General features: G+C 54.4%; 6 protein-coding genes across 6 annotated transcripts; 3 read left to right on the top strand and 3 right to left on the bottom strand.

Annotated features, from left to right (window-relative positions):
• Positions 1-1,280: 1,280 nt before the first annotated feature.
• Positions 1,281-2,346, top strand: EsH8_III_000063 (uncharacterized protein; the record flags this gene model as incomplete). The annotated part of the gene is made up of 3 exons (XM_083261788.1): positions 1,281-1,292; positions 1,349-2,144; positions 2,219-2,346. 3 exons carry the CDS (start codon positions 1,281-1,283, stop codon positions 2,344-2,346), a joined length of 936 nt encoding a protein of 311 aa, XP_083122275.1.
• A 746-nt stretch (positions 2,347-3,092) lies between these two features.
• EsH8_III_000062 (Mu homology domain-containing protein) lies at positions 3,093-4,630 on the bottom strand (the record flags this gene model as incomplete). Its single annotated transcript, XM_083261787.1, has 4 exons — positions 3,093-3,173; positions 3,230-4,327; positions 4,398-4,526; positions 4,592-4,630. 4 exons carry the CDS (start codon positions 4,628-4,630, stop codon positions 3,093-3,095), a joined length of 1,347 nt encoding a protein of 448 aa, XP_083122274.1.
• A 5,295-nt stretch (positions 4,631-9,925) lies between these two features.
• On the top strand, positions 9,926-12,025 carry EsH8_III_000061 (transcription factor Opi1-domain-containing protein; the record flags this gene model as incomplete). Its single annotated transcript, XM_083261786.1, has 2 exons — positions 9,926-10,661; positions 10,734-12,025. The coding sequence occupies 2 exons, from the start codon at positions 9,926-9,928 to the stop codon at positions 12,023-12,025; spliced, it is 2,028 nt and encodes a 675-aa protein (XP_083122273.1).
• A 2,671-nt stretch (positions 12,026-14,696) lies between these two features.
• EsH8_III_000060 (Tannase/feruloyl esterase) lies at positions 14,697-16,423 on the bottom strand (the record flags this gene model as incomplete). Its single annotated transcript, XM_083261785.1, has 3 exons — positions 14,697-15,834; positions 15,885-16,020; positions 16,084-16,423. The coding sequence occupies 3 exons, from the start codon at positions 16,421-16,423 to the stop codon at positions 14,697-14,699; spliced, it is 1,614 nt and encodes a 537-aa protein (XP_083122272.1).
• A 676-nt stretch (positions 16,424-17,099) lies between these two features.
• EsH8_III_000059 (uncharacterized protein) lies at positions 17,100-19,501 on the bottom strand (the record flags this gene model as incomplete). Its single annotated transcript, XM_083261784.1, has 2 exons — positions 17,100-19,076; positions 19,130-19,501. 2 exons carry the CDS (start codon positions 19,499-19,501, stop codon positions 17,100-17,102), a joined length of 2,349 nt encoding a protein of 782 aa, XP_083122271.1.
• Positions 19,502-20,795: 1,294 nt separating this feature from the next.
• EsH8_III_000058 (uncharacterized protein) lies at positions 20,796-21,791 on the top strand (the record flags this gene model as incomplete). The annotated part of the gene is made up of 3 exons (XM_083261783.1): positions 20,796-20,908; positions 20,959-21,570; positions 21,629-21,791. The coding sequence occupies 3 exons, from the start codon at positions 20,796-20,798 to the stop codon at positions 21,789-21,791; spliced, it is 888 nt and encodes a 295-aa protein (XP_083122270.1).
• Positions 21,792-22,356: the final 565 nt, after the last annotated feature.

Genomic DNA, 22,356 nt, shown 5'->3' with positions numbered 1-22,356 from the left:
CGACAGACAGGCTCCACGGGATCCCCGAGAGGAAGCCGTGGCTGCTGGGAAGAGACGTTGAGATCGTTACGGCCGTTGCGAGATAGCCACCACGGGCCGCAGTGTCGAAGCCAATGTACATGGCTCGGCCAATGACCGCGACTGCGATGCTTTAGGCTGGCCCATCTCCTCGGCTCACAGAAGCCCGAGAAGCTTCAAGCCAAGCTATTGCTGAGTCCGGCCCAGCTCCAAGGGAACCAAATCCGAGCTGCCGAGCAGTGGTCGACATTGCGACAGAATTGCCCCGGGGGACCCATTGGCCAGAGTCGAGACAACTCCCAGGCGGGCGCGCGAAGCCTCGATTGGCCTGGCGCGATGCGGGTCATCCGCGTTCCTCTCCTCCAGCTTTTCCGACGGTGACACCGACGCATGACGCGCGCAGCAGCGAGAACGCCGCCTCGGCTTTTCGCAGGCCAAGACCCCCAAGCTCCCTGCAATCAGTATCGACAATGACGACGTCCTTGCAGTGAGTCACTGATAGACGTGGAGTTCTTCAACTGGGGATTCCGCAAGCGATAGCTACCTGCATGCCACACTAGAGGGAGTCTAACCCGCTTTGAAGCGTCTCTCTCTCGCCGGCACTCTCTTTCACTTTCCATTCGTTGGGTTCCGGCGGCATAGCAGGACGCAAAGCCGAGAAGCAGCAAGAAACCCCCATGATCGGGAATGCCATGTCTGGATCCTGGAACTACATCGATCGCCGGCGCATGCTCATCGTCTTGAGGTTGCTATGCAGTCACTCCTCACCGAAAAACAACGTGGTCCAATGCAAGCCAAAGAACATTTGGGCCACGGGTCCCGCGCCTCCGCCTTTGCTGCCCAGGCGTGGGAGTTGGGGCGGCCGGGTTAAAGGATGTTGGCGTCGATGTTGTGCGGAGCGATGATATTCGCAAGACAGGCAGTCGACGGCTGTGATTTGGTCCCGGAGGGCGCGCCGACGACGAATCTCTCCAATAGCACCCAATACCTTGGGGCTGGATGGGCAGCGACGCATGGTTGAGACTTGGGCGTCCTCGGATGGAGACTGCCAGACCGCCATCTAGAGTCCACGTCGTTCCGGATCCGAGTTGCGCTGGCTGCATATTATGCGGCAACCCTCGGACACCCTCCATCTCTGTCATTTCTGACCAGATGGCCTCAAACCTCGCGTGGCAAGCCGAAACCGTCTCCTTGCGGAAAGCCAACTTCGCGCATCAGCCTCCGACTCTGATTCCCGTACCCCGTGTTGTCAGAAACCCTCCATGTCTTCCAGCGTACGTTGAACCCTGCACGCTTCCGAACGCCCCGTTCCCGTGGCTAACATGGACAGAGGAGCCATCACCGGCATGGGAGAAAGGGCGAGAAAAAGGACAGGGACCACAAAGGCAACCCGGGAAGCAGCAAGCAGGAAAAGGCGCCCGCGGCGCCTCCCCTGAGCTTTCTCTTCATCGTCAACGAGTTCCAGATCCTCGAGGGAGGCGGCATCCATCCCGCCGTCGACAAGTACGGCAACCCCGTCCCGCCGAACGCCGCTCGATGCTACGGCACCGAGTCCGTCGGCAAGATCTGGCGGTACAGCAACGGCACCGTTAGCCTGGCCAACGAATGCCACTGGTACCGTCCGAAGCCGGGCTCGCCGGGCTGCATATGGGGCCCGATCCCGGAGATGGACGCCAACGGGAATTTCTATTACGTGCCCGATCAGATCGCGTACGGCCCGATGGTGACACACGGAACATATAGCGTCTTCAACTGCTGGCGCTTCCTCCCGTGCCTCTACGCCGACGTCGACGTATCCACCGTCGAGGAGATGGAGCTGGACAACAGGTGGTACAGTCTCGAGTTTTCCCCGGACCAGCAGGACCCGGCCATGACCCGCATCCACGGCTGCCGCGGGACCCAGAGGCACGTCGCCGGCAGCAAGCCGTCCTGGATCCCCTCCGTGCTCCCTGAATCTTACGCGGCGCCGGGCCCGTCCGCGCCGCAGTCCACGGGCCTCGGCGGCTGCTTGCCCATCATCATCGCCCTCCTCGCCCTGACCCGGAAGCCGGGGCACGCCGATGACGTCTTTATGGACGCCCACTGGGACCGGCACCGCTGGAGAGGCAGCCGGTCTTCTCGCGCTGGTGAGAACCCGCACCCCTTGTCATGTTTTAAGGGGAGAGATCCTTGGACTGATTTCTGAAAACGCTTCTGCCAGACCCCGACCCCGAGGGACCCGTTCGAGGGGTCATGGTCCAGGTCTGCTGTGACAGGTACAACTACGAATCGACGACAGATGCGATTGCCGATTTCGAAGAACATGGACCCGCCGTCATCTTTGGGTAGCCAGCCCCACGCCGAGAGCGCTGTTTCAGGGTTATTATTCGCTTTTCATTTTACGGTTTCCCTTTATTCATGTCTCCAACGGGTTTGGACTCTTTACTTTTTAATGCTGGGTCATCTGCTTTCTACAACATGTCGCGCACCTGAACAGTTCTTCTTACATTTGGGGATAAGACAACGGTAGCTATAACTACAGAACGACAACAGGAGCTATTTCGGATTACGAGGAACGCGGAAAGGTCATCGTCATCGGGTGGTCAGCCCCATGATACGGTTTTCCTTTTATTGATGTCATCAAACGGGCGGGTTTTTACTTTATATGGCGGTCATTTCCAATATGTTGTGTACCTGACCACCTCATTTTATAATTGGGAATGGGGTAACGGTCATGTCTCATGAGTGACTGCCATGGTTGAGGAGGACGAGGAAGAGGGTAAAATCCTTCTGGGGGACATGCAGACGCGATCCAGTGTTTCGCCAGTAATCAAAAAAAAAAAACTTGATGTATTCAACCATCCCCGTCATCGTGAGAACCCTCCCCTGTTCTATTGAATGCAGGCCACGGGCCCCGTTCTACACCTATGCGATCCTCGTGTGAGACTACGTGTCTTATCATCGCCTACCAGTCGAGGAGAGTCTGTGTACTGTAACCTCAATTCACTTTTTCGCTCATAAAATAGTACGGAATCGATGAAATAGAATCAAACCCCCTGGTCTCATATTGCGCTACAACTATGCAATGGCGCGCCTCATACCGCATCGGGCAGTCTCACGGCTATGTCTCCTGACTGGGTGATGTATCTGACCCAAGGCAACGAGGGATATTGCAGCTGTTGCAGGTCAGCGGAACGGTTCCATCAAAGGGTTTCTCGGGAGAGGGGCCTACCTTGGGCTCTGTAATCTTCAGGTACCGCACCTGGATACCACTTGTCGTGAAATAGGGGATCTCAAACTTGACCTGGATCGGTCTCTTGGCACCCTTGCCCGGCGCGCCGACGCCACCCATGCTGCCGCCGAAACCACCCGTCATACCGCCGCCGTGCTCGTCGTCACCTCTTACCGAAGGAAGACCCAGCTCCGCTCTCATCAAGAACTCCTTGTTGCCGCCAAACTGCTTAATCTTCCACACGATGGCGCTCTGCTCGGGGGCGTAGTGCACGGCGCCGATGTTGGTGCGGAAACGAGGGGTGTCCGCGTCGTCGGGGACGGGCACGATGATCTCGACGTTGTTGGCCGTACTCCTCCGCTTGAACTGCGCCCTGGCCTTGAGCATGTATTCGATACGCGATCCGCTATGGCTCTCGACGACGCACTCGACCCAGATGAGGGGCTTGACCTGGGTGTTGAGGCGGTAGCTCATGAGCTCAAACTCGCCGTCGGGGGGGATGAAGGAGATTGTCCGGTCGTTCTCGAAGCGCGAAAGTCGCACGCACTGGTGGAATTTGACGTCCTCCATCTCGATGGCCTTGCCACGTGTCGTCCGCCCCGTCGTCTCGAACATGACCTTGTCGTTCAAGCCCAGTCGGAGCTCGGGCATGCCGCTAAGGTAGCACTTCATCTTGATGGCGCCGAGGATCTCGCTGCGCAGGACGGAGCCGTTGGCGCTGACGAGGAGGTTGAGGCTCTCGACGACGTCGAGGAAGACCTCGTTCTTGCGGTAGCGGATGCCCTCGGAACGCCACGAGACGGAGTTGGTGACGGCGATGGGCGGGCGGGCCTGGATCTCGAGCTTGTGGGATTCTTGGGTGATGTACTCCTGCAGGATCTTGGACTCGGTGGTTTGCGGGTAGCCAAAGTCCATCATCTCGTCGAGGAGCTCGTAGATGACGACAAAGTTGTCCCGGATGGACTCCTCTTCGAGGGCCTTGAAGTATTCCGTGAAAACTTCGACAATCTTGTGGAGAAAGAGGAGGATCTCGGCGGCGTTGGTGTTTCGTTTCGTGAGGGCTAGGAGGTAAAGGTTGTTGTGTCGGATGTAGAGATACTGGGCGCATCTCGTCAGCCATCTGCCTCGCGCAGAATGTGCGCAAGAACCCGTCGCGGGCCATACGTACGTTGATGCCCTCGTGGGAGAAGCACGGAGGGACGGCAGATGATTCTTCTTCTGCTTCACTAAGGAGGACGGGGAACTTCTCGACGGCGGACATGGGGATGTCACCGCGGTAGTTTCGGGCAAGAAGGGTCTGTCGCCAGCACTCATCAGCAACTTCCTGCGTCGCAATTAGGACGCGAGCTTCGCGATGCGCACCTTGCCCTTCAAGTCGAGGAAAAAGACGGCGGAGGCCATGATGGACAGGTTGCCAAGGCGGGGATCGAGGGGCAGACGGAGAGGCGGTGGAAGTCAATTGGCACACTGGCCAGAGGGATTACGGCAGTGAGGAAGATCCTATCATGCAGTTCGTGCGTCAGGGCAGCTTTGAGTAACGTCAAATGATCAAAAGTCGCTGGTGGAAGCTGTCATTATTCGCGGGTCGTGGGTTGTTGGCCGCGCGCTGTAGCTGGCAGCATTGAAACCACGATGTCTCCTTGGTGTCCAGAGAGCACGGACCATCCAAATGACAGCCTCACGTCTTGGGGAGCACGGAGAGTGCCGTCGCGAGCAGGCAGTTGCAGAGGGAGATTGGTGGAAGGGGGGGGGGATTGTGGCGCAAGGTGGCGCAAGATGGCACGTTAGATAATCAATCCACCAAAGCCACCGAGTACGGATACACGTGTACCGGTAGGTCTAGATGCAAGTAGCGTCAGGCAGGAGGCTTAGTCAGGCGGTAAGTCACATGACCTATCCCGCCAGAGTGGGCCCCCGAATTTGCTTACATCGCGCCGAAAATTTCACGATGTTTGTTTCTCTTCTTCTTTTCTCACCACCGCGTCCTTTTAGACAGTGCAGCGCATTATTCAACCACATTTGGACTGGCATTCTGCTGGACTCCATCCGTGTCGTCGTTGATGTGAATTGCGATTTCGTGACGCGCAGAAGAACTGGTTCCATAAGAGCTGCCCGTGTACTGCTGTTTGCTTTCGAGCAAATAGCGTCGTTACCTGGGCGGCGTCAGAGGTGCCGAACATATTATCCCGCTTGCTCGTTTTGGTGTAATGGCGGTGTGCTTGCGAGCAGGTGTGTCTCGACAAGAAATGACATGATGTTGAAATGCCAAATGTAGGGGACTTGCTCTTTCACGAGCGAGCTTCCGTGCATGGAATATGTCGTGGAATCACTGAAGGATGATGAGATGACCGAGGCTCACCACCTGCTTTGGCTGTCAACCTGACATCCTGACGTGCATCTTCTTGGCTGGAGAATGTTGCGACGGTGCCCAGCCATTGGCAGATCTGGATTGCCCCCTCCCCCTGTCTGAAGACAAACGCCCCCTCGATGCGGGAAGCAATGTCTTGTGAGGGAATCTCAAATGAAGGATGTGTTGGCACAGGTTCACTTGCCAGGCGTGTATGACACCAGAGCCATCAATCAGGCGGCTGCTCGCTCGTGCTCGAACGGAAACGCGGCCGATCCACTTGCTCGGGTCTGAGATGTCATCACATGGCCAACATTTGCGCCAGGAAACTAGTCAGGGCTAGCGGGTAGCAGATGGGCCTGAGTCGTGCGCAACAGCATCGGCTCGGAATCTTGGTTGCGAACTGCATGCAATCAGACCGAGTTCACGCAACCCGGGCAACTTCCCGCACCCGCTGCCCCCGACATCCCCGATGATGGGGACGGATAAGTGGGCTGGCTGGCGGCGGTGGCCAACTCGTTATCTGGATGAGTTTGGTCGGTTTCGCAAGGGTACACGGCAAATTCGAACTGCTGTGATTCTCCGCATTCTAATCTTGACTTGACAAGGAAGCTGCAAGTAGAGTTTTAGAGTCCAAGGCAGGGCTGTCAGCAAAGAAGACGGCCGGCGAAGGCGCGCTCGGTGGTGTGGGCGGCCGCGGTATGCTACCTACATACACCTAGCAGATGATACCTAGTGCAGATGGCGAGGCATGGAATATCCATGGACAAATGTGCAGTGTGAACAGCGCCGGCGGGAACAATTGGACCCTTGAGCGGACCTCGTTGAAAATTGCCATGGTCATCTGGCATCCATTTGAAAGCTCCGGTTTTCGTTGCAAGGTGCATGTGCAAGCAAACAAGTAAGGCTTAGCACGTGATTCTGAGCTTCGGCCTTGCCATCAGCAGCCGCGGTGGGACGAAGCAATGTCTGACGGAACTTTGTTGGGAAGTGAAGAAAAAAAAATAACAAAAATTCGCTGCAGCTTGGGGTGCAGGTGACTTGGCGAGAGTCTCAACTTGGGCTGGGGTTCCCAACTTCTGGGAGGCCGTTCCGCCCCAATTCCTTCGTTTCTTTTTTCCCTCTTTCGCTTTCACATGGTAGGACGAGTCCGTGCCCCAGGGGGGTGACGTAGCATGAAGCGAACAACGAGCCAATGGCGTGGCGAGCTGGACCTGCCCGTGGCTGTGGCCGAATGCCGACTGGGCGACCGTTGTTGTCTTGTGACACGGGATAGTTGTGGCTGTTAAGGCGCGCCCGCGTTGCTTGCCGCGGTAGCCTAACAGGAGAGACTCTGCACATGCTAAGGCAGTTGTTCATCCCGTCCGGTCCAGTCAGATATGCATGTGATGACGGGCCCAAGCAGTCTGACACGTGCTTCCCCAACTTTGGCCCTGATCTGCTGTGCCCCCCCCTGATGTCAAGTCGCTACCGGGGGCTCCCTAGCCTGTGTCTCTCAGTTGTTGGCTCTGGCCACAAGGTGCACCTAGTAGTGTACGGGTAGAGTTGGAGCGTACATGGACATACACAGCAATAGCAGAACAGCGGATGTGATGGGCAGCACCATCAATAGCAGGATTCGGGCGATCAGCAACCAGCCGACGCATGTGCTTCGTGGGCAACGGGGGGACATCGTCATTATTGAACCATCCGTGGCGGGAGGGCCCTGGGCGCGACGGTGCTGCAGGCAGGTCATGGAACATGGGGAAGAAGAAATTTTCCATCTCATGCAGCAGCCGGTCAGCAAGCAAAGACGCCGTACATACTCCGTAGTGTATGTAGTATGTAGTATGTAGTAGGAATGTAGCATGCAGATGTCAGACCAAGCGGCGCATCGGAGAGACACCAGCTCGACGACACGACGACACTTCAAAGGCGAGCTTTCCTTTGTTTGGCAGTGTCTGATGGAATTGTCTTGCATTGACCGTTCTACACTCGGCACCTTGTTCATCAGCTGCAGAGAGTCTGGCGGTAACTTTCTTTTTCATTCAAACCTTTATCTCTATTTTTGAGAGAACTGGGGCTGTTGCTGTAACCGACTCCCACCCCATTGTCGTCGGCTATTTCTGCTTCCTGGGGGGGCGGCGGCGGCGAAGCATCCCATCCCACCTCATACACATACACAAAGTGTACACACACACACACTCTCACCTCTCTTCCCCACCCACTCGCTCACACCACACGCAAGTGTTGGCCGGCAGCACGTTAAATGGTACATGGAACGTAGCGTGCCCGTGTTTCCGTCTCGATTTAGCGGTAGCCAGTGCGGAACATTGCCTGGGACCCTGCAGACTCAGACTCCCAGCCCAGATGCGCTGCAGTCGGTACCGCCTGACCTGTCCCGAATGGGAACGTGGACTCGAATTTGGCTGGTGATTGGACCCCCTCTGCCGTCATTCGGAGGCCGCACTATGTTGGTAACCCTGGAATGTGGGCACATTGACGCAGCGGAGCAGAAGCATTGGAGAAGGCTGGAGTCGATCTGCTCGGCCGAAGTCACATCGAGCTGCTGAAAGTCCTTCTTCCATACCGCCCCCCCACGGAAGGAATCAAGCGAGGAATGCAAGAGTCGGGCTTCCGCTGAGCCAGACAAGAGACGAGAAGAGAAAGCAGCGGGCCTTCACATGGCATGGAGGGACGGGTTTGACACCGTGAGGTGCCGAAGATGGGCGTCTGTGCTGAGCTGATAGCGAATTAGCCGCCTGCATGCTGACGGGCTCGCCCAGCTTTCCGTCCCATGTCAGTGTTTTTTTCCTTTCTTTTTTTCTCTTTTCCTTCTCGGAATTTTTATTTTTATTTTGCTTCAAACCCAACACACCTTGTCCCGAGGGTATTGGAAACCTTCATTTGGCTTCTGACCGACCATGTTTTTGCTTGTCTTGTGAGTTTTAGTTACCCCATTGTCCAGTGACCCCCCCGTCGAAACAAGTCGTCAGTTGGTTGAGCCCAGTCCAATGTGGTCCCCCCTTCCCCCCCGGCCCCTCCCCCCCATCCACTGTCTGGAACCTTGGGACCGTCGGGCAAGTACCGTAAGTACCTTGTGTCCCTGGGATGTGTGCGCCTCGCCGTCCAGAACACGACTGGGAGTACTCGGGGTACCTCCCCAACCCAGGGCAGCCCCGGGCAGCCCCGGGCAATAGTGTTATGTAGTAATAGTGTAGGTACATACATACACATTACATTGGCCTAGCCTGGTGTGATATCCCAGCCCACCACATGCGCCAGTGACCACACTCATCGTCGCTGCCGCCCTGTCTACTCCTGCCTCTCGCTGTCTGTCTGTCTGTCTCTCTGTGTCTTCCTTTGCCTCTCTCTACCGCCTCTTCGTCGGTCGATTAGGAGGTCTGCCTCGTTCATTCTTCGCATTATCGCACTCCTCCACTCCCCTCCCCTCCCCTCCCCTCCCCTCCGGCTCCTCACCCTCATCCTCGCCCCGTCCTCCCGTGCGTGAGTGCTGGCGCGGCTATCTATCAACCACACACACCCTCCCCCCCCCCGGTCAGTCAAAATCAAGCAACAAACCCGTCAATCAACCACCACACCCGACCAGTCCCCTCTATCAACAAAGTCAACAAGCCCATCCCTCCCTCCCTCACTTCTCCTGGCCCCTACGGTACCTGGTATCCCGCCCGCCGCGCACACACTCCCACACACGCCATCCATTCTCAAGACCCAACGCATACACACATCCGGAGTGTATTCGCACACACACACATACACACTCACTCACACACACTCGCCCTCTTAGTCCTGCGCTATTCTAGTGTACGCTACTCTACTCACAACACGGACGGACTCATCCACAACCACCACCACTATCCTCATACCGGACCATCCTTCCCTTCGTCCTCCCTCCCTACCCCCAACACAGGTACACACACACACACGCACACCACCATCCATCCACTCGGTGCTACCCCGAAACCCATCACCATCTTCCCCCGGCCTCCCTTGTTCGCTGGGAGCACGCTCCGCCGTGTTAATCATCCTTCGCCACTTTTCGCTCAAAGCGTACTACATGAACCTCTCTCGCGCCGCCCGCAGCCACTCTTTCCCCCTCGTCTGCTCTCCCTCGCACTCGTTCTGACCGGCGCGTCTGCACGTCGCACGCTTCAACAGCATTCCCCCCCCCAAAAAAAAACCACAATTAACCCCAAGCCAAACCAAACGGCGCCGGGGCGAGTCATATCTCCACTCATGCCAGTCCAGAGTTGACCACTGAGACATCCGTGCCGGTCTCGCTCTCCTCACATACCGTCGACCGCCCTCCCCGCGAATCCTCGAGCCGCCGTCCGAATATACTTTGCGAGATGGACATGAGCCTGAACAGGACCAGGACCCAAAATCACATGCTGCACGGGCCTGCGTCTGGCGACCGCCAGCTGCCGCCATCTTCCCCGTCCGCCGCCGCACCCACGCACTCTCTCTCACACACGCATACCCGCCCACTCCCTCCCGCTACGGCTGCCGCTTTTGCTTCTGCCTCTGCCTCCACCACGATCAAGCCTAAGCACGTCCTCTCCCACCACGCTCGCTTTGATCCGACACATATCCCGTCCCAGCTGCCCGCCTATGCTCCCCCCCCGAGCTATGCGCATACCCAGTCTCACGATCCCAACTTGTTGAGGTTTCCCGACGCCCCGACTACCGAGCTTGCACCCATCCTTCCCGCCGTCAAACACAATGATAACGTCGGTCACAACCTGCCATCTCTCTCCTCTGTGACAGGCCCTCCGCCCCCGCGCTTCGCTCCTCCCACGCCGTCGCAGCCGGCCGAACCACAACAACCGCCGCCCTCCCTGACACGAGCCTCGACTACCGTCCCTCTTACAAACTGGCCGAGCCTGAACCCCCTCACCACATATTATACCCCCAGTCATGCCCAGTCCGCCGACTCGCCTGCGAGAATGGACCTCGACGTGATCAGCAATAGCGCCATGAGCGCCGCATCGCCAGATCGCTTTTACGAAGGACGAGCCGCCAGTGTCAGCCTGGACGACCCCGATGTGCGCATGGCCGCCGAAGCACTCGGGGACCTGCGAGCTGGTATGTTCCATGATGATGACCTTGTTGGTGTTTGTTAGCTCCGGGACTCGACTTACTGACGTGCAATGGCAGACTTCATCAACTCCCCCCCAAGTCGCCATACCCCTCTCCCGAGAGCCTCCCCGGCAGTGTCCGTCACGTCGAATCCTCAAGCGAAACCACTAAATTCTTCCGAAGAGCCTCTCTTCTCCCTTCTTACCACGTCCCATCCTCTGCTCGCAACAACCATTGAGGGTGCGACTTCCGCCTACAACAACTCGAAAAACTTTTCCCCGCGTTTCAAGTCGAGTGCCGAGTACGTCGAGGGGTACCTGACACCAATCGCGAATACCGTCGGCACCGTTGGCCGGAAGACCGGCGTGGAGGGCGGCGTTCGCTGGTTTTTGGGTGCCGGTCGACGGCATCAGTCCACCGACTTGGAGTCCGCTGACGGAGGGTCTCACAAGCGACGCAAGGTTGATACTGGAGAGGACCTGGCCAGGCTCATGATTGACTCGCAGACCAACGTCATGCCCGATGTCGACTCTCCTCGGGACCCTTATGTGTTCAAGCATGACCGTCGTCTATCGAGGGCAAGCACCATTGACACCTTGCCTGCGTACGACGATTACCGCTCACCGGCCTACACCGAAAACGAGAAGCAGTCTGAGAGACCCACATCTTCAAATGCGGCTTGGCAATCTCGCCTAATCATGTCGACTTCGGGTCTGAGCGTTGCCATGAGCGAAGAGAGCCTTAGGAGTCTGAAGTATTGCCTGCGGTGGTTGCGCTGGGCTAACGAGCACATTGGTGGAGTCATCAACAACCTCAAGACCACGCTCGAGCAATACGAGAAAACTGGTCAACACCAGGATGAGCAGCCAGAGCTCATGAACGACGGCGACCACGTCATGGTCGACAGCCAGCCCGACTCGATACAAGAGCAAGATCGGCACCTACTGGCAGCCAGGATTGCATCGCTCAAGGGCGACGTTCTCAAGACGCTGAGAGATGTCATCGAGACCGTTTCCAAGTATGCCGGCGGTGCCCTTCCCGACAACGCCCGTACTCTGGTACGCCGTCACCTGACCACCCTTCCCCAACGCTTCCGCTACGCGAGCATGGTTGAGCAGCAGCAAGGCGAGAAGACCGGCGAGCAGGCCCGCGAAGAGGCCATGCGTGAGGGCGCTCATCGTGTTCTCGTCCTCGCCAAGGAGGGCCTCGACATGATGTCCCAAGTCAGCGGTGTCCTCGACGGCACCATCGTAAGCGCCGAGGAGTGGTGCGAGAGACTCGGGAAGAAGAAGCGGGACCAACGCGACGGGGTCCTGCCCCAATCCCAGTTCCAATTTCAAGAGGGCGACATCAAGACCGCCCAGGCCTAAATGAGCAACGATTTCTTTTTACGTCGATTCGGGGTTCACAGACGACACGGTGGCTGGTTCATACTTTTATATCTCTTCCCAAAACTACAAAGTGGGTGATTTGAATGGCGTATAAACGGCAAATGGAAAAAAGAAAACAAGAGAAAAAACTCGACGAAAATTTGCTGCCGCGCGCGGCAGACACAAGACCCCAAACAATGATACCAACCAGAGGACACCCTCATTCCCAGTTCACTTCCAATATACCATATATCACATTGCACACAACACCACAACCACCACGGACATTTCCCTCATCTTTGTCAAGTACGCTTCGGTTATTTTTTCTTATTCCGGCAGTACATGTTTGTTGCCGATTTCTTGCCCACTTATTATTTGTCTTCCTGTCTTGCAGTTTAATGGACGGTCTACAGAGTACTGGGGCGTCTTTGAACTAGAGCGCTTCAGGCCTGCATTGGGTTCACTGTGTATAGAACTCGCTTATCGTATCGTCTTTGTACAAAGCAAAGTTGATCCCATGTTTCAAATAATTGAACATTTTGCCAATGCCCCGCTTCCTGGTTCCACATAACGGTGACCGTTGTAATTCCGGATTGTGGTTTTCCACCTCGGGACGGGATACTGACAAAGCCAGCGACGCCGAGACGGCTAGCTCGCACATCTTTTAAGCGCGATAGGACCGAAAACTCCGTCGGGAGGCTTTCGTGCCGTCACTCTAGCCGGGTCCTTGCAAGTCAAACATCGTCCGGTCATCGCACACGTGGGTTGGAGGTGGTATGTGCAGGCTCCGTGAGAGCTCATCCATGGCCAGGAATTACGATTACGAGTCTGGGAACTTGCGGACACAAATCTTTTTGCTTGCCGGGCATGTGATGACTACCAAACCCCCCTTGAAAGTGCACAGACTCCCCGGGACAGGCGGCTGGCGGATGCGTCCGTGGTGCCGCGGTTTTACATGGCTGGGCCATGGTGATAGGGCTGGGCGGGCGGTTATTCAAGCTTCCCGTCTGATCGGATGGTCAAAGCATTCTCTCCCCGTTTTGTTACTTTGAGGGAGATCCGGGTCGTATAGCGTTACCGGGACATGCCATATCCCGAATTTTCTTGGGCCTATCTGTCTGGATTGGACATCGGTCCATTGGACAGAGCCGAATGGGGCATTTTGAGGTTCATGGCAGTTATGTCTATGGGGAAGTCCGGCGGTTAAAAAACTGAACATGAGCGCATGAAGGCACCCTGCAAGGGGGACTGGGTACATGAAATCGAGGACGCCGTTGGAGCGTGGGTGAGGAGTGGAACGAGTGGTCTGTCCTCCGTCCGGAGTGTGGTGTTCCCGTGTGGAATCTGCAACGCGAAGGTTTGCACTCGAGGGCGGCTGGACTCGTTGTGAGGCAATCAATACACCCCCATGGAACGAAACAAATCAAGCGTGAAGGGTGCGTGGCCCTGACATTATAGTAGCCCAAGCTTCATCGTAGAAGAAAAGTCGGTCGTTGCGCCCTGCCGCGGATGATCTCACCCGGGGAGGGGGGAACTCTGCATCAACCTCGACAGCCATTGCGGCGTCCGCCTTTGCGGTACGTTTGCAATCCTGTCTCTACCGTGTCTGGCTGGCAAGAGAACCCATCAAGAGAGATGGCTCGACAGAATACACAGGACCTGATGTCCAGACAGGCTAAGCTGCCTGGCATTTGAATACAATTGTGAGAGGTTGCATGATCTGGGCTCAATGACCTCCCGAGTTACCACAAGAGCACATGTCTCAGTGAATTGTACCTGGTGTCGGAAGGCCGAGCAACCGGGTTGATTCCTTGGGCGAGCAAAGAACTCACTGGATCCATCCCCCACTTGTACACTCCGTCAGTCCAAAGGCATGCGAGGACCAAGGTCTGGATTGCTAGCGATTGCGAGGTCCGCCGAGAGCTAGTACACTACATAGTCTCTACGAAGATGTGTCGGAGAGTTTGTGAAAACTAATTTCGAACGGTGTATCTTGTATACCGCCGGCGAGTTGAGCTTTCCAGAGTTGGAAATAGGGGTGGCTCTGACCGGGGCTGCCTGTTTGTTCTACGGCTACAGTCTCGTTACCTAGTCCAAATACATGCGTAGGCATTCCATCAAGGCTCCTTAATAACAATCCAGCCGTTTGGGGCTAAAATCAATGTATCCTTCAACGAGGAATCCTTATTTGAGCTACGAGACAGGTCACTTAGTTGTATAAGGTTGCCGCGCTGATGGAGAAGGAAACTCTATATAGCAACGGTAAACAGCTGGAGACTGACGCAAAGCAAATATAATTATTTATTTACGGCGGTAGGCCCATCTATAACTTGCGTACCCAATATACAGGAGTTGAAAGGTTGCAGAACTGCGACTATAACTGAACTTTGTTAACTCGAGGTGATCGATTTAACTTTGTTACAACGCAAGTTCGCGGGTAACGGGTTTACTAGCTTTGGTCTTCAGAAGTCTCTGCCGTGCGGTGATCCAGCTACGCTTGAGCCACGGACTGAAGTCGAAAGAGAGAGAAACTACAGGAACTCGCTATAGTATGACGGTATCTTGAGATGACTGTCTTAGTTGAATGCTTGCCTGGGCTCCACAGTCCTTTCGCAGGCGCTTCCTATAATATCGAACGATATATGACAAGCCCTTTCCATGGCTGAGTAGGTTATGTGCATGTCCAACCATCTATATCTTTAGGATTCAGGCTGTCCACTCTATGCGCGTTCCGCAACGGGTATCTGCAATGCCTACGCTGAAAATCAATGCCCAGGGCGGCGCTGTCGTTGATGAATTTCGTCCCCGTGATGGTTTCCGGGGCGATGCCGCCCTCGACCCAGTCCACGATGGCGGCGAGAACGTTGTGCGTCCGGTCAAAGGGGAGGCTGTCGGCGAGCGCAGCGGCGCCGCCTCCCTGGCCAATGATCCAGGCCCCCGGCCCCGACGTGCAGTGGGACATGCCCGACACGCGGAACAAGCGCGCGAATTGGTCCATCCCGGCGGCGTCCAGCCCCATGCCCTGCGCCAGGCGGTCGTAGAACATGGGCGTGCGGAAGCTGGTGATCTGCTGGTCCTGCTGGCCGTGGTACATCAGGAGCTTCCCGCCTCTGTTCTTGAAGGCGGACAGGTTATCGGGGTGCGTCCTGATGTTGCCCGGGTTCAGCTGTTCGGCAAAGACGCCGTCCCTCTCGAGCGTGTACGTCGCCGGGTCCCAGGCCGGGTCGTTGTAGATAGCATACCGGAACCAGTTCTGGGAGTATGCGAACGGCCTGCCGTTGTAGAGGCCGTCCGCGGAGCTTATCTCGCTGCCGGGGTTCATGCCTGGCCAGAACAGGGTCCCGTCGGCGTAGTTGGTGGGACTGAAGATCCGTCTCACAATGGCGACCTGGGCACTAGTGAGGCAGTTGGTGGCGTCGACTGTGGAGTTACTGTTGCAAAGCAGGGATCCCGGGTTGAAGTTGCAAAGGGTCGGGTCCTCTATTATGCCGTCCGCCGCGCCGTCGATATCGTCGCACTGTTTGAGCACCTCGTCGTGGATGGTCGTTTTCCAGACTGCAGGAGCGATGAAGTCCGCCGAGTCGGCCGCCCCTGTCTGAGAAAGAAAGCTGCCCCTCGATGAGTAGAGGTTGTTAAAGTCAACCGCAGGGGCGCCGGCTACGATACCGTCGAAGTCTTCGGGGAACATGTCCGCAGCTTGGATGCCCTGGCGGCCGCCCAGGGAGCACCCCAGATAGTAAGAAGCTGCAGGTCTGCTATTGTACAGCTGTTGAAAAAGCTGTTTGCCCGCGTTGACGCCCACGTGGAGTCTGCTCTTCAGTCAGCCAAGCTCACTCGCAGCCTGTGTCTTGTGACTTACGCCCTCCACGAAAAGTCGATCACCACGTCTTCATTATTGAGAAATTGTACCCCGGTAGTACCGGCATGCCCGTTGTTTGTGCCCACAGCAGCGAATCCGTTGGCAGTGGCGTATGCCAAATCTTCGGTGTGAACGCCTGGGCCGGGAAGATGTGGTCAGCAAGAGATGCGGTTTCAGGTTTCAACTCGATGCCACTTACACCCATCGAGACCCCCGCCGCCGACGGTTACCAAGCGGCCGTTCCAGCATTCGGGCAGCCACACCTCGACCGCGACTTGCGATCTACCCGAAGTCGTGATGTTCATGGCAACCCGGCAGAGGTTCGCCCTCACAACCTGGCTCCCACGATTGCAAGCCGCATCCTGCTCGGGAAAGAGAAGCGTGGCGCCGGACGTAACATATGTCAGTTCTCTCAACGTCGAATTGAACACTGTCGCCCCAGGCGCGAGGGCGAGGCAGTCTTCTTGGAATGTCGCAAGTGACGGCACAGCCAGCACCAAAAGGGCAACGAGTGTTGGGACCATGGCCTTGAGCATCATGGTTTAAAGAGCGGCGCGTGCCAACGAACAGACTCTGTTCTCGTCTTTAGGCGGCAAAGTAGGGAATAACGGTTAAGACAAGAGCGAAAAATGGCGATTGGGTCCTTTTCCTACAGCCACGGCGCCCTACGTTGCTCAGCGACATGGAGAGCGGTGTGTGGTCTCATTTGAGTTGTAGCTACCAATTAGAAGGACCCCAGTTCCGCGCGGGGTAACTTGGAGATAAGAGGTCGGATTTTATCCCATGTAAGACATCTCATAATTAACCTGTTCTTGCTTGCAGGGATGTTCTCTAGTTCGCCCACACCCGCCCTGATCGCGGAACCTTAAGTTAGGGGATTCAGCCACATTGGAGCCGCCAAATGGCAGTAAAGCATTCCATCTTGGAAGGGTATAGTCTACGCTTAATTTCAAAAAGAATGGATGACATTGTCTTTGAAATTACCGGTAGGAAACGTCAGAAACATTCGTACCTAGGGGAAACGGCCAAGTTCAAAGTATGAATCTGCATTAGAAAGATTGTGGTGAGTCAATATCCAGCCCGCTCAACTCACATTGGCTAACAAAATATAGGCAATCTTTTCAAAAGCCTACCTCGTTTTCGTTTAATTTACGTATGCGCAACAGTCCCTAGAAGCGAGATCTTGACGCCCTTTGAGTCATTGGCGAAAGACTTTCAGAGTCTTTCGTTCGAGCCCATTTCTCCACACATAGTCCAATCTTCAAACCCATTCACTTCGCTCCCGGCACTTCTCATGAGACTCTCAAAGAAAGCCAGATCGACACCTTGGAACGCCCAGTCTTCTGTCCCGGCAGCCAGATCAGGGTTCTCTTCAAATTGCAAGTGCGGGTTTGATAAGCCGATTGCAGGTTGTGGCGCAAAGTTTGTAGTAGCATTACTCCCATCTGTGACCGGGATTGCATTCGTTACTCTTTTTGCTTGAGTCGGTGTATAGGCGCCTGAAACCATTGGAGATACTTGGCCCTGGCCGTAGATATCATTCACCGGCGTCATGGTTTCAACAGTTTGTGCTTCACTACGCCCTGCAAGCTTGGAGGGAGTCATCTGGGTTCTTGCTTGGAGGGTGTCGTCGCTCATGACACTGGACTTATCTGCCCCCTGCGGCTGGACCGTGTAATTAGTTGTTGCAGTAGAACGCTGTGGTTGTGGGGCCTCCCTGCTCATGCCTTCACGGGCAATCTTGATGATGCCGAAGTATGGAACATGTACTCTGACGGCGGTATCGTCATTCCGATCCGGTAGTACTGTCTCCGTCCCAGCTTCATGTACGCTCACCCTCCCAGCACGATGTGCATTGCCATCCAATGTCTCAACCTCAATGGTCAGAAGTCGACGTAGCAAGTCAGCGCTCTGCGCGCTCAGTGCATCTGAGTTGAGGCGATTGAGATCCTCCACATTCTTCTGTGCCTGCTCGATCATGGCTCGATCGCTGTGGTATTGGTGAGCTAGGAGGTTCTCCTCCTCTGAGCGGTGACTATGTATATGGGCCAAGAGCAGGGTCATGGCGGCCATGAGCATAAGAAATTCAATGTTTCGACAGCGGGAGGTGACGCCTTTGAATCTGCGCAAGGTGAGGAAACGCGAGAGCACCTCCCGCGAGGCGTTGACACAAGTGATTCGGGAATATTCGTATTTGTGCCCTGTTGACATGGAGCGAAGCATGTAAGGGAGGTGAAGCTGGTTAAGGAGGTTGTAGTGGTTCACTTGCCCGAACAGTTGGCGTGTCTTCCAAAACCGAGCTTCCGATTCGGTCGAGGTTGTTTCCAAGTTTGGTATCAACCACCACTTGCTAGGGAGGCCCCTAGCTGCTCTTTGCAACTCCGTATCAAGGGTCCGCGTCAGGGCGATACCCTGGGAGCTTTCGCAAGACTCGTTACGCTCCATGATCCGAGAGGCAATGGCACAGTGTATTCGTTCTAAACGTCCCATGGGAGTATCGTTTGCGAGCAACGCGTCGGAAGCCATACTGCGGTCCGGGGAGCCTTCAGAAAGGCCAAGCATGAGACAAAGGTGACGGTCCAGAAAAACCATTCGGAACCACATATGCTGGGGGTCGTACTTTGTCTTAGGATTCAGCACCTTGTAGTGAGCCTGATGATTCGATCGATTGAGCCCCATCAACTGTGCAATACTCATAGCTCTCCGACTAGAGACCCAACTTCGACGGAGATTTCCAAGGTTGGCGTGATACGCAGTCTCGAGCAATATGCACTCTAGGCCTTCGAGGCTGCCAAGTAGTTCGTCATTTGTCGTCACGAGACTAATAGCCAAATCTGCCAGCCGTTCCATGATGACTCGCGGCGACTCTGACAGGTTTTTCACTCTCTCCTGGATATCAGCGCGATGGTGCTGGAGGAAGGTAGCAAGCAGGAGCATATGCCTTGCTATCAGCACAGGATGCATGTCCGGTTCAGGGATCTCCAGCAAAGTCAATGACGTTGCCAGACCGTTCTCTTGGAGGACATTGTATGGCATAGTCATCTGCTGATGGACTAGAACAGGAGGTTGACTGTGACCAGTGCAGATCTTCACCGTATCTTGTTTTGATGGTAGCGAATTATGCAAGGTCAGAGACAGCCTCTCGTATTTGCTTTGAGGGGGCAGGGGAAGACCGTTCTTTGCTGTATGATGCTGTATAAATGATCAGTAACAATCATAGCAGTATTCAAATTTGTAGTACGAACGTCAGAGGAGCGATGGGAGAACGGTAGCAAAGGCTCCGAGACAATGGATGCATGAGTTGGGTTGCCAAGATCGGGTCCTGCAGGATCTTCATTTGACGGCGTCAACTTCCTTTTGCCATAGATCGTGTTATTGCTGCGGGTATGCAAATGAGCCCTCTCGATTCCATCAAGTGAGGCCTCTTCAGGGAAATCCTGACTGACACACTTGGACCCCCGTCGTCGACAGCCATTGCAGATAGTGGAGTTTTTGGCCGGATCGAATATACACTTCATCTTCCGCCGCTTGCATTCCCAGCAGCTGTGGGTGCCCTTCCGCAATTTTCTCCGCTTCGCTTCTGATTGGGCGTTGTTTGATGGTGCTGGTGAGGCCATTGTATCCAACGCGACGTAGAACGACGGTCGCAGGTGGATGCGGAGAAAAGTCCGGAGGAAGACCAGGATGTATGTATGTAAGTGCGGCGGAAGAAGCAGTGCGATATTTACCTGGGGTGGAATGCAGAGTAAGACGGCGGAGAAAGACTGGCATTTACATCAGCACGGCGGTCGAAACTTGAAGCATTGTACGTTTGTCAGCAGCGTACCTAAAGTGGACTAACGGAGGAAGCGTAAGATGGATGCTAATTAACTAAGCACGGCGGACGAAAGTGCGATCCCTTGCACAGAATGGGGCACTACCAACTGCAAAGGTGCAAAACATACGTCTTGGGTAAGCTTCGGAAGTTTGAGCCCGTAGCAGGCTGGGGGTTACCGGCGGTCGAATACACGGCGGAACAATCTGCGCCAAGCTGCTCTTGTATTGCTCTCATGAACATGCCAGTATTGAAATCTAACTGGAAGATAACTGCGAGTGAAATGGATATTGACGCAATGTAATAAAAAGTGCGCTCCATCGCCCCTGCTAAAACCCAACGGCATGCAACTATATAGGTTGTCCACTTCACGTCGATAAAGCTGCGCAACAAACTTCAAGTAAAGCCCATACGCATCAAACAGACATCGCATTTTCTCCTAACGCTCTATTTCAGATTGAGTACAAAGAAAATGTCGAATAACGAGAATACACGAGGTCTAGAATCCTTATCCCTACCCGACACTACGAGCCCACCAAGCATTATCCGAGACGAGGAGAAACAATCCGACACCGGTCAATCATTCCTCGTAGAATGGGATGGCAGCAACGATCCTCTAGACCCCCGCGCATTTTCAGCAGCGAAAAAAACATTTTACGTGGCAGTCGTGGCTCTGGGATCTCTCATGGTGTGAGTGTTTTAGGGTCGCTATTTTTTCAAATCTAATGATAACATGCAGAACTGCCACCTCGTCCCTGTACACCGCGTGCTATGAACAGCTTATGGAAGAGTTTGATTGCTCACTAGAGCTTGTGAATCTTGGGTTGTCGCTATATCTTCTCGGTTTAGGCCTCGGACCTTTGATTTTTGGCCCTCTTTCAGAGGTATGGTAATCGTTTCGCCAATTCTTCTTTCACTGACTTGTATGCTAGTTCTATGGACGAAGACCGATATACATGACGTCTATTGCTTTCTTCTTGATCTGGCTCATTCCCTGCGCCACCGCGAAAAATATGGAGACATTGTTGGTCGCAAGATTTCTCAGTGGCGTATCAGGAAGCGCATTCCTTAGTAACGCCGGTGGGACTGTAGTCGACATGTTCGTCCCTCAGGAGCTTCTGGTTCCAATGACCATCTTCACGGGCACTGCATTCCTTGGACCAACTCTCGGGCCTCTCATTGGTGGCTTCATCAGTTCCTTCACTAACTGGTAAACCTACAGCCCTCTTCTACTCAGTTCTTATATGCTAATTCTACTAGGCGTTGGACCTTCTATATTCTTATCATCTGGGCTGGATTACTCCTCGTCTTTGTTCTTTTCACAACTGAAACATTCCATCCTATCATCCTTAGCAGAAAAGCAGCCGCCCTTCGCAAAAGCCAACAAAATGACGAGTACTACTCCGCCTCCGACCAAGTCCGTGCATCAAAGACACTATCACAAGCTCTCCTCGCCTCACTCTACGTACCATTCCAGCTTCTGCTGCTAGACCCCATGGTTCTAGCTCTTTGCACTTACACCTCTCTGGTCCAAGGAATTCTCTACCTATTTTTCGGTGCTTTCCCGCTGGTCTTTGGCGAAAATCACGGCTTCAATCTTTGGCAAATCGGCCTCACCTTTATCGGTATCATGATCGGTAACATTGTTGCATGCTTTTTCAATCCATTCTGGCACAAGAACTGGATGGGACTCATTCATAAGATGAAGGAAAAGCATGGGGCAGGCTATGAACCAGAACCAGAGTTGAGACTACCGCCTGCTATGGTGGGATCGGTTTTGGTCACCGTGTCGTTGTTTTGGTTCGCGTGGACAACATATGCGTCTGTGCATTGGCTTGTACCAATTTCGGCAACTGTGGTATTCAGTGTTGGGTGTGTTTTTGCTCTTGATATCTGTCTTGAAAAACATGCTGACTTGGGTGCTTCAAAGATGCTTCTTTGTGTTCCAGGGGATCTGGACGTTCCTGATGGCCGCGTATCCCAAGTATGCAGCCAGTTCCATGGCTATCAACACCACTACGCGCTGCATATTCTCTGCGGCGTTTCCACTTTTCACAGATCAAAGTAAGGGCCCCAACAAGCTGAAAGACTAGAGAAGTGCTGACCGGATCTTAGTGTATCGCCGTCTGGGATACCAATGGGCTTCAGCCTTGATTGCTTTCTTGACGTTAGCGATGCTACCTTTTCCGTAAGTGCTCATTCCAGAACACTTTTGCGGGAGACTTTTGTCTAACCTTGACTAGGTATATTTTTTTCCGGTATGGGAAAAGCTTGAGATTAAGGAGCAGATTCAACTCTGCATGAGTCCTAAATCTTTGATCATAATATCTATGGCATTATCATCAAGTATTGGCAGCGACATGCTACGGTGAATACTGAGCTTCGCGCCTTTGAGCCCAGATATGCCACGGACAATTAAGTTAGAATTAACTTGGGAAACTTTACAAAGAAACCACAACTGGTCAAGCCGTAGAAATTTTCATGCTATTGTTCTGACTACTTTGCACAAATTTCAGATTCAGTTGAAACTCCACTCTAACAGTAAGTGTTGTCTAATCTCCTGAAACTGGGATAACAAGAACCCAAGTTTGGATAAAGAAGTGGAATTTTGAAACATCGCTGCTCTGTAATGTTGGATGCAAAATATGCGCGGAGCCT

Source organism: Colletotrichum jinshuiense, chromosome 3 (genome assembly GCF_051148585.1).
Source record: "Colletotrichum jinshuiense chromosome 3, complete sequence".
NCBI lineage: Eukaryota > Fungi > Ascomycota > Sordariomycetes > Glomerellales > Glomerellaceae > Colletotrichum > Colletotrichum jinshuiense.
This window is presented reverse-complemented; position numbering and strand designations above follow the sequence as displayed.